Genomic DNA, 10,483 nt, shown 5'->3' on the forward strand with positions numbered 1-10,483 from the left:
AGCTCATGAATTTTGCCCCAAAATGAAAAATTAAAGAATTCATACAATCGATTGGACAAGGACGTTAATTCGTTATTATCCCTAATTCAATCAACGATTCTTCTTAACAAACCAATGCCGACATATTTTCGCAGATCTCCGACACGTAGCAATTGGGAGCGCATTTATCCGCTGACAAATTTTCGTTTCACACACACACATATATATAATCATATTAAATGTACATAACTAAACCAACCACTCGCTTTGTCGATCAATTAATTAGTTTATTGGAGCTGCGCACCACCTGTTTGATCTATGCGCTAAACGGCCACAAATAAAGGGACAAAGCGGGTTTACTCAGTGAAGAAAGTCCACATCTGAATCTTGGGAAAAACTGCAGAAATGGATGCAGCTCTTCTCGGTGACGATGCAGGCAGCAGTGGTTGGGCGAGAGCGAGACGGAATCATCGGCGCGTGTTTGATCGAAGATCAGAGGCTATCGCTCATGGCTCGCCCTATGAAAGGGCTGCTGCTTTGGTTGATCTTGTATGTTAGTTTCTCTTTACTCGTTTTTTTAGTTGAAACTTGATATTGTGAGCTCAGCTTCTTCGCAATGTAAAAGTGGGATCTGCGTTTTTTAGATGAGTTATCGTTTTACTTGAAAAAAATGGTATCTTTAGGTGTGATCGTTTTTGAGAGACTCTCAAGTTTCTTTCTTTGCATAAAGTGTTGTTACTCGAGAAGATATTAAAGCTCAATTCTGTTTTGCTGTTATATCATGATTTATTCGTTATGTTTCACCTTCAATTTTGAGTTGTTTTTAATTAATTGTCTTTTGTCTGGAAATTGGCTCTTGCATATGCTAGCAGATTAGAGTGTGACATTTATTTTCATTGACTTTGACTTTTATTGAAAGAGCCATCTGGATAAGGAAGAGTTGGTTTTAGAAAATTATTTTCTTTTCGTAGAGTTCTTCTTTACTCGTTCTTTAGTTGAATCCTGATGTTGGGAACTGAGCTTGTTCGCAATGTGAAAGTGCGATGTGGTGGGATCTGCTGTTTTACATAAGCATGATCTAATTCTCTAAAAATATGGTCTCCTTAGGTGTGATTTTATCTAAGGTTGCATGAAGTGTTAATATTATTTATTACCCAAGATGATATTAAAGCTCAATTCTTTTTTTTCTTATACAAGACAATTGAGTCTTGTGAATTATCAATCTCAGTTTTGAGTTGTTATCAATTAACTGTATTGTCTTTTGTCTAGAAACTAAGAGTTCTTTTGGGTCTTGCATATGCTAAAAGACTAGAGTAAATATTCGAGGACATTTGTTTATATTGACTTCGACTTTCATGGAAAGAGCCAGCTAGATATGGAAGAGTTCGTTTTAGGAAATTATTTTCTTTTCATAGTAAGTTATACGGATGGTGGCTGGGAAGCTTTTGAGTCCCATATAAATTAGAATATGATTTTGTCTGCCATGGAATGAGAAATCCATGAATTTTTGTGATTGGAGTGGACGGTGTTAGACAGTATTATCATTCAAATGACTGATGCAATTTCAGGCTGAAGATGGAATCGGGATACCTGAGGAAATCTTTGACCAGCCAAGTTTCGGACACTCCTTAAAGTCATATTTGTTTTTTATAAAATTTGATTTCCTTTGGAGCCTGAACTACTTTGCTCTAATTCTACTGAATTTCTTGGAGGTTCGTATAGCCTTTTCACTTGTCTTCTTTCTCTTCCTACTTTCATATATTGGCCTTCAATAAATTTGCTAATGTAAATCTTGATATGGAGTTTCAGAAACCTTTATGGTGTAGAGAGGAATGTAACAACAGGGGATACTACTATCTAGGAGAGTTGCCTTACTTGACTAGTACTGAGAGTATCATCTATGAGGTAACTCAAAGTCATTTGATATTACTCTGGTGTTTTCTTTAGCATTTCAATCACTCGAAGTTGAGTGGATTCATTTCACTCATTGCTCGTCGTTGTAATTAATCTTCTGTATTGGGCTGCTTAGTTGTGCAATCATTTTATCTTTCCGTTAATAATCCGTTTTCCGTTAATTATCAATAATCAATAATCATAAGTTGAGCTTCTCATTCCTACCCTTTCCTTTGCAGGCCGTAACACTCGTGATTCTCACTGTGCATACTCTCTTTCCATTATCATATGAAGGGATTGGTATATACTGGAAGAGCCATGTTAATAAAATTAAGGTACTTTCCATTCACTACAATTGCATAGTTTCTATTGTTTGTTTTTAAGCAGTGAAGTCTTCAATAGGATGAACAATCTATAAGTAATCGAATTTTACAGCATTGTAATATGCTTGTGCACAGTTGCACATGCAAAGAAGACTCAGCTCAAAAGCTTTTTCCGAACTTGAAAAATGAAGCTCAACCTGGCTCTTCTAAACGATCAAGTTGCAAACTAGTATTTTTGTATTAGCATCTGAGTTGCTTGAAAACTGATCCACTCATTTGTAGCCCTTCAGATCCTCAAGTTCGATTATTCATATTTTCAGGCCTCGTCCAGCATTATTTAGTTTAATTACTTACAATTTGATGTATTAACAGAAATTATTTTACACTTTTTGACTGCTAATCCCTCTCCCCTCCCCGCATTATTTGCAGGTGGTTTTTTTGTTATTGTTGGTTATTGATCTGGTTGTCTTTATCATATTTCTATCTCCGGTGGGAATCTATACTCTTCCCTTCCGGCTTGCACCATATCTCCGAGTCGCATTTTTCATCCTTTCCATCAGGTAAGCGTACCAATAAGCTTCCAATTACTGTGCCTGGTCTTGGTTTCTTATTTTCTACAGTGTCTTGCGTTCATACCTGGAAATCGACTATTAGAATTTATATGTTTCTCTTCTGCTTTTGGCATACTACTATGGAGAAAGTAGTTGAATCTTCCATTTTCATACACACAGAGGAGATCAGCCTGAATGAGATGCACTTTGTACTTGCAATTTAATTATATGATTAAAATCCAATCATGACAAGCTGCAGTATTTTCATGTTGACCTTAGGGAGTTACGAGATACATTGGTCATCCTGTTCGGAATGCTTCTCACATACCTCAATGTCTTGGTATGTTGGTTTTCATAAAACACACTTGACCTTACCAATTACTCCCTCCGTCCCACAAAAATATGGGCATTTGAAATGGCATGGGAATTAATGCACAATTGGTAAAAGACAGAGGAAGAGAAGGGTAGTTAGAGTAGTGTTAATGGATAGTGGGACCCACATTATTATTATTGTTTATGAGTTGTAATGATGGGTTATAGTGGTATAAGTTGTAAATAAATTGATGTACATGGGTAATAAGTTAGAGAAAACTTTCCATAAAAGGAAATGCCCATATTTTTATGGGACGGAAGGAAATGGAAAGTGCACATATTTTGTAGCAATTGAAGATAATGATATTTTGTTTGTGTTTTCTTCTGTTTGTTGTGGTGGTGGGCGAAATGCAGGCTTTACTGCTACTATTTCTTCTGTTTTCAAGCTGGTTGGCGTATGTCATTTTCGAAGATACTGATCAGGGAAAGACCACATTCACTTCATATGGAACAACAGTGTACCAGATGTTTATCTTATTCACCACTTCCAACAATCCTGATGTCTGGATTCCAGCATACAAGTATACAATTTAATATTTAAGCCGACTATTTGCTATTCTTTAACATGTATTTTTTTATCCATAAATCTTTCTATCTTGCAAGGATGTCAAACCTTATGAAAACACTCAATCGTCACTATTTCCTTGTTTATTGTTTCATTTTTTCCCTAAACCTACTAACACAATCAGTGTTCTTTTCTATTTTGTAGGGCCTCACGGTGGTATAGCTTGTTCTTTGTCTTATATGTGTTGTTGGGTGTTTACTTTGTCACCAATTTGATTCTTGCCGTTGTATACGATAGCTTTAAGGCTGAGGTACACCATATTATCTTTCTCTACAAAAAATGTTCGATGACTTCTTAAATCCAGAGGTCTCAGACTTATCTCTTTTCAAATCATGACAAGTAGACTAATCATAGTTTTTCCATAGCTTGTACAACAAGTTTGTGCGAAGGATAATGCAACAAAAAGGGTACTAAAGAAAGCTTTTAGCATCATAGATGAAAGTGTAAGCATAAATTTTTACTACCATAAATGTTTTTACTTTATTTCCTTAGACTCGCTCTATAACTCTTTATTTACTAACTACCGGTTTAATTAATGCTAAGAAGTGTTTATTAGTACATGTTTGCTTTTTTTTTTTAGTTTCTGAAATCCCTTCCCTTTGTCACATTTTGGGTACTGGCAGGATCTCGGTTACCTCGATAAAGATCAGTGCATTCGCTTGTTTGATGAGCTGAACAAATACAGGTATAGTATGCTTCCCGAACAACTTTTATTGCTGATTCTTTTTGCACAATCCCCGCATAATTCGCTTATGAGTTATGATTTGATTCCTACATTTAGAGCAGCATGAATATTTCTGTATGCACAAAATGTTTTAGAGGATAAGAAGCCAAAAAGATGGTTGACATTGATGATGGAGATATCAGATAGATGCATGTTCTTCATTATATTCATGCAGAGCTTTGCCAAAAATGTTTTTAATATTCATGCACATTGAAACTGTTCTTTTATAATACTCGCAGGACATTGCCAAAAATATCAAGAGATGATTTCGAATTAATATTCTACGAGCTGGATGACAGTCATGATGTCAAGGTATTGTTGGGAAAAAATTCAATTAGCCCTACCTCTGTATCTCTCTCTAATTATGTAATATCTGCATTCCTCTTCAATTACTCTTCCGGTAAAATAGTTACTCACCTCTTTTTAGTTGCATCTTGTGAGTACATTTTGACTCTTATGCTTCTCAATAGCTGCCCATAGATCCATGTTTCTTCTTTTCTGATTCTTATGATCTCAATTCTTGGTTATTAGTTCTGAAAGGCAATATATATATACTTTCAATAGTTATTTTGGCATGAAATCTGACTGACAAAATTGAATTTTTTGTCCACTGACATCTTTACGCTTGTCCTCTTCGGCTTTGCTTTGCAACCACAGATTAATCTGGATGAATTCGTTGATCTCTCGCATGCAATCGGACTCAGATTTCAGAAGGAGGATTCAGTAAATATACTTTCACAAACTAGAGAATGAGTTCTGACTGTGTTCACCCTACTGAAGGTGCGTGTATACGCAGGAACCTATTTTCGAGAGCTGCTGTCCAACGTTCTACAGGTCATACGCATCTCAAAAGCTGAAAGATTTTGTTCGTGGAGAAAAATTCGGTTACGTTGTAGCCTTCTTTCTCATCCTGAACTTTGTTGCTGTTGTTATTGAAACAACGGTATGAATGTGCTCAATCAAATAGTTACAACTCGTATTTTTCTTGATATGCGCCTTTGATGTTTCCTCAGAACTGGCGGGGGTTGGATACATAAAAATATGTTGCTCTAATGAAATTCTGGTTTCTGATTCCATTGCAGCTCGATATAGAGGACAATTCTGCGCAGGATGCTTGGCAAAAGATCGAATTCATATTTGGTAAGTCCTATTTAATCTCGTAACTGAAACCATGAACTGCACTAAGTGGGGTGCTACATGTGGCTCTTAACTTTCTCTCTCTTCCTCCTTCCACTTGAAGATAGTATTGATATGTATGACTATATATACATGACTGTAGTTTCTTAGTCATCATTCATATTGTCAGATATATGACCTTGTTTATTTGAAATGGCAATATTGATGGATGTGTCTCTTTTCGACATATATATAAACATTCATCGTTTTCCAACTAATTGTCTTAATTATGTTAAACTGAATTTTCAGTTACTAAATAAATTGAAAATTTTGCTGTGAAGTTCATTTTTGGAAACTTAGATTTTTTTATTTTTAATAGTGTGTGGGTGCTCGGAATCTCAATGATACTCGTCGTTTTATTGAAAGGCTACAGTTGGTGTTTTCTTTCTGCAGGATGGATTTATGTCCTCGAAGTGGCATTGAAAGTGTATTCCTTTGGGTTTGTGAATTATTGGAGAGATGGCCAAAATCGTTTCGACTTTGTAATCACCTGGGTAATTGGTAATTACGACATACTACTGATCAACTTATCCATTTCTAAGCATGATCCATCTGTTACCCATGTTCAGAAAGATTAACACCGAATGTGTCTTGTTTTTTGCAGTAATTGGAGAAACAGCAACTTATCTGTCTCCAAGTGGACAAACATTCCTCTCCAACGGAGAATGGTGAGATTTTTTCCTCTGTAAATGAATAGCCATGCATCTCAGTTTCCAATATGTGCTTTTTTATTGGGAAGAAAACGGTTGGACTATTAATGGAAATGATAACCCCATTTTAGCAGAGATCTTATTGTGTTTTATCATCTTCATTTTCTTGGTCATCTTCTAAAGAATGTTATTTTTCTTTTGTAGTTCAATTTGCAAGAAATGCATCATTTTTTTCTGTTAATCAAGATTTGTTCTTGACAATGATTCGTTCTACCGCAGGATTCGGTATCTTCTAATAGCAAGAATGCTAAGATTGATTAGGCTCTTGATGCATGTTAAACAATATCGCGCTTTCGTTGCAACGTTCTTGACCCTCATACCTAGCCTAATGCCATATCTGGGGATCATCTTTTGTACCTTGTGCATTTATTGCTCTGTTGGTGTTCAGGTATTGGTGGCTCCCCACGCTTTATTAATCTGTGATTTCTATCTCGAATCCTTTTTAGCTTGGACTAGCTTCACATATTGACAACTTGACATTGAAAGAAGAGAGTGATTTATTATATCTTTCGGAGTTATATATCTTTCCATTTCTATTATTTTTACTTCAATTACATTTGGATTATATATCATTTCACTTCTTCTCGATTTGTAGGTCTTTGGTGGTGTTGTTAATGACGGAAATCCAAACCTCAGCAAAACTGATTTGCAAGATAGCGAGTATCCTTTGCCATAAGTGATCCAACTTTAACATTTAAGAATACTTATCCAAATCTTTGGTTTATCGATCTCTTGACATTTCAGACTTGAGGTCTATGTTTGTGTTTGTCCATTGGGTCTCAGTTTTCTATCCACCCCGATTAACATCATCTTCTTGATAGTCGTTCCCTTGACAAGATTTAGCTACTTGCTCTTCAACTTCAATGACTACCCTAATGGGATGGTAACACTTTTCAATTTGCTGGTGATGGGAAATTGGCAAGTGTGGATGCAGGTATGTAGAGTAGTTCTACTATTGTTACCTCGAGATATCTGAAGAGTTCACAGTTTAGAACAAATATTCTCCTTTTGGCCTTAATTCGCTCGTTGTTGAAATTCCAGAGCTACATGGAGTTGACTGAAACTAAATGGAGTTATATCTACTTCATCAGCTTCTATCTCATCACAATCTTACTACTCTTGAATTTGGTAAGCTATTGTTTCACATATTTTTCTGTCTAAACAATACTTGTGACATGGTTGTGTTATGGCAGTTTCCTGCTCTCTCTTTTCGACGTTTGTTCTCAGTTGAACTAAGATGCAAGATAGCTAGAGCAGACTTATGTCCGTCTCATTTCAACAGACTACAACTGGGAACTGCAGATAGAAGCACATATAGCTTACTATTCGTGTAGTTTAAATTTAAAATGCTAGGAATATTAAACTAGGTCTTTTAGCATTTCATCTGACCTGTCTTCCAAATATCTTTCATTATACGCATTCAAATTATCCGGTGAAGAAACAACACAAAAATGGTAGATTGCACAAGGAACATGGAGATATTCAGTAGATTTTCCATATGTCTTGATTGTCATCTTCTTTGAAATGATATACAAATCGTATCTATAATTTTCATTCTTTTCGTTGTTCAGGTTGTGGCTTTTGTCTTGGAGGCTTTCTTTGCTGAGATGGACCTTGAATCTTCTGAGTCAGGGGAGGTCAAGGTCAGTGGTTAAGAATTTACATAACCTTTCTTTTCTTATGCCTCGTGGCTTCTCATACACATTCATTTCCATAATGGAGTATTATACAGTCGTCGTATATGAAAATTTTTAAGTGTACTTTAACTTTCTGCGCTGTGCAAAACAGGAAGAAACGAGGAAATCACGAAGGCTTATCGGGTATGACCACTGCAACCATGCTTGCATAACATTCCATCACTTTTTTTTTTTTTTTGGAATTATTTGTTTTATCTTATATTTGTATCAATTTTTTCCACCCTGTGATGTTGTGCAGTGCTAAGTCAAGGAATCAGAGGGTCGATATGCTTCTCCACCATATGTTGAGCGCTGAGCTGAACGAAACGGCGGCAGAGGCAATAGTGCCTTCCTCTCCCTAGAACGGCGCTAGTAGCGTATGATGCTTACCCATATTTATTAGTACGCCGACTGCTCTTCCCTGCTTCGTCTTGATCCTATAAACTATGTCTGATTCCTCTGTTTTTATCCACATTATAGGACATTGAAGCATTCATTATCTTCGAAGATTTGGATGCGAGGTGAAAAGGAGTTGAGCTTAAAGAAGATGAAATTTTTCCTCCAATCATCACATATGGAATGTGATCATGTGTTTTTGAGGTTTTTGTTTGTTGCAGATTGCAGATTCATGTCTCTCTCTCACTTGTGTAGCAATTCTTGAAGATTTTGCAACCTCTTGATTTGATTTTAATTTAGGTTGTATTTGAATTAAGATGGTTGCTAGTTTTATGTTTACAAATTCGGTGTGTTTAATTAGGATTTTTTCTACTTTCTGTATTTATAACTTCTTATCACAAGCAGCTTTACACAAATTATCCCGTTGGTGTGATCCGTGACAGTTCGCCGCGAAGAGCACGTGCTCTTAGGGGAGGAAACTGCAAAATAACTCATCAATTATGACTCATTTTGCCATTTCAATACCGCTTTTACAAATTTGCAAATAATTTCACAAATATACGAGTGTTAACTTAAACAAACTTTGAAATGACCTTCTTTAGTAAATTTCCCCATCTTCCTTTCAAGAACACAAACCCAATAAATTAATAACATGAATCGCATTCCATTTCAACTAGAAAATGCCAAAAAAGAGAAAAAATCATATATTGAAGTCAAACTTACATGTTAAAAAATCTCATTTATTAATTGCTTTTGTTGTTTATTCAACCACCAAGCTACTCTATAATAAAGATTTATCTTTGACCGTAGCTCACCACTGTGTTCTAACTTCTAATTGCAAAAGGATTTGACATAACAAAATAACATAGGGTTTTCCCAATACTCCTACTCCCTCCGTCCCACTTTAGCAGTCTCATTGACTTTTCTGCCTTTTTTTTGTAAAAAAAATAATAAATAGATAGAGTTGAGAAATGGTAAAGTAAAAAAAAGAATAATGTAGATAAGACTCTTCTCTACATTATTCTCTCCCTTACTTTACCATTTCTCCACTTTAACTATTTATTATCATTTTTACAAAACGAGTGCAGAAAAGTCAACGGGACTGCTAAAGTGGGACGGAGGGAGTAATTAATTTAATCCTTACAAAAAGGATAAAATTAATTAAATTTATGTTAAGGAGGAAAATATAATACTCCCTCCGTCCCAGATTTGTAGTAACATTTTGCCATAAAAGTCCGTCCCACATTTGGAGTAACATTTAGAATTTACCATATTTGCACATAAAATTTTACTCCAATATTTACTAAAATTACACCCAAATGCCATTATCTATATTAAAATAAATCAAAACAAAAATAAAAAACCAAAAAGTCAAAGAGGGACCCACCTTCAACCAACTCACTTCATTTATTACACACTTCATCATCTCACTTCATTTATTACACACTTCATCATCTCACTCCACCATCTCATTTCATTAATTACACACTCTACCAATTCCTTAAAACCCGTGCCATAACTAAATGTTACTACAAATGTGGGATGGAGGGAGTAGTACATATATCTAATAGAGTGATGCTAAATGGCCACATTATGGCCCGCCAATAGTGAATTCTAGTAGTTAACATTTAACAGTGGTAGTAGGCTAGTAGCTTTTTTATCAGCCAATAGTTAAACTAGTCAAGCCAATGCTATGCGACGTGATTAATTAATTCCACAATATAATAAGAAAAACATGTGTCCACTTTTATGTGTCTTCGTATTTCAGAGTCTATAACATAGGGTAATGATCATTCTTTATGGTGAAATTTAAGAATGAATATGTAGCACAACTGCCCTATTGTACATTAATTTATTTTTCAGTATCAGCGTAAATTAATTAATGGTGGCACACTATTTTGATATGCACACAACGCTTATTTTAAGATTAAGTTCATATTTAATGAGGTACTCTTTCCAACTCGCTTAGTCTCATTATTCAGTATAAGATTTTGTATGATTTTATTTTTAACATAAAGAATGAATCAAGATAAATAATAAAATATTAATATTGATGTTTCAGATTTGAGTAAAAATTTTATGGTACATCTATAGTTCCATACCAAGTTGGCATAGCGA

At 35.2% G+C, this 10,483-nt stretch overlaps 1 protein-coding gene across 2 annotated transcripts; it reads left to right on the forward strand.

Annotated features, from left to right (window-relative positions):
- Positions 1-226: 226 nt before the first annotated feature.
- LOC125213936 (two pore calcium channel protein 1A) lies at positions 227-8,737 on the forward strand. 2 transcript variants are annotated; one of them, XM_048114737.1, is made up of 24 exons: positions 227-528; positions 1,548-1,691; positions 1,789-1,884; positions 2,112-2,207; positions 2,625-2,755; positions 3,026-3,086; positions 3,473-3,639; positions 3,828-3,933; positions 4,049-4,126; positions 4,307-4,368; positions 4,647-4,719; positions 5,065-5,130; positions 5,204-5,350; positions 5,490-5,547; positions 5,977-6,084; positions 6,188-6,251; positions 6,513-6,681; positions 6,889-6,953; positions 7,137-7,227; positions 7,335-7,421; positions 7,865-7,936; positions 8,082-8,113; positions 8,229-8,371; positions 8,450-8,737. In XM_048114737.1, the coding sequence occupies exons 1-23, from the start codon at positions 385-387 to the stop codon at positions 8,329-8,331; spliced, it is 2,220 nt and encodes a 739-aa protein (XP_047970694.1). In that variant the 5' UTR covers positions 227-384; the 3' UTR covers positions 8,332-8,371; positions 8,450-8,737. The 2 variants fall into 2 exon arrangements, with proteins under 2 accessions (XP_047970694.1, XP_047970693.1); XM_048114736.1 differs by having other exon boundaries at positions 8,229-8,346.
- The last annotated feature ends 1,746 nt before the right edge of the window (positions 8,738-10,483 follow it).

This window comes from Salvia hispanica, chromosome 3 (genome assembly GCF_023119035.1).
Source record: "Salvia hispanica cultivar TCC Black 2014 chromosome 3, UniMelb_Shisp_WGS_1.0, whole genome shotgun sequence".
Lineage (NCBI taxonomy): Eukaryota > Viridiplantae > Streptophyta > Magnoliopsida > Lamiales > Lamiaceae > Salvia > Salvia hispanica.

Coding starts and splice junctions, on each gene's coding strand:
- LOC125213936 (XM_048114737.1), top strand. CDS start 385: ATGGATGCAGCTCTTCTCGGTGACGATGCAGGCAGCAGTGGTTGGGCG. Junction 529..1,547: donor CTGCTGCTTTGGTTGATCTT/GTATGTTAGTTT, acceptor ATGCAATTTCAG/GCTGAAGATGGAATCGGGAT. Junction 7,422..7,864: donor TCTTACTACTCTTGAATTTG/GTAAGCTATTGT, acceptor TTCGTTGTTCAG/GTTGTGGCTTTTGTCTTGGA.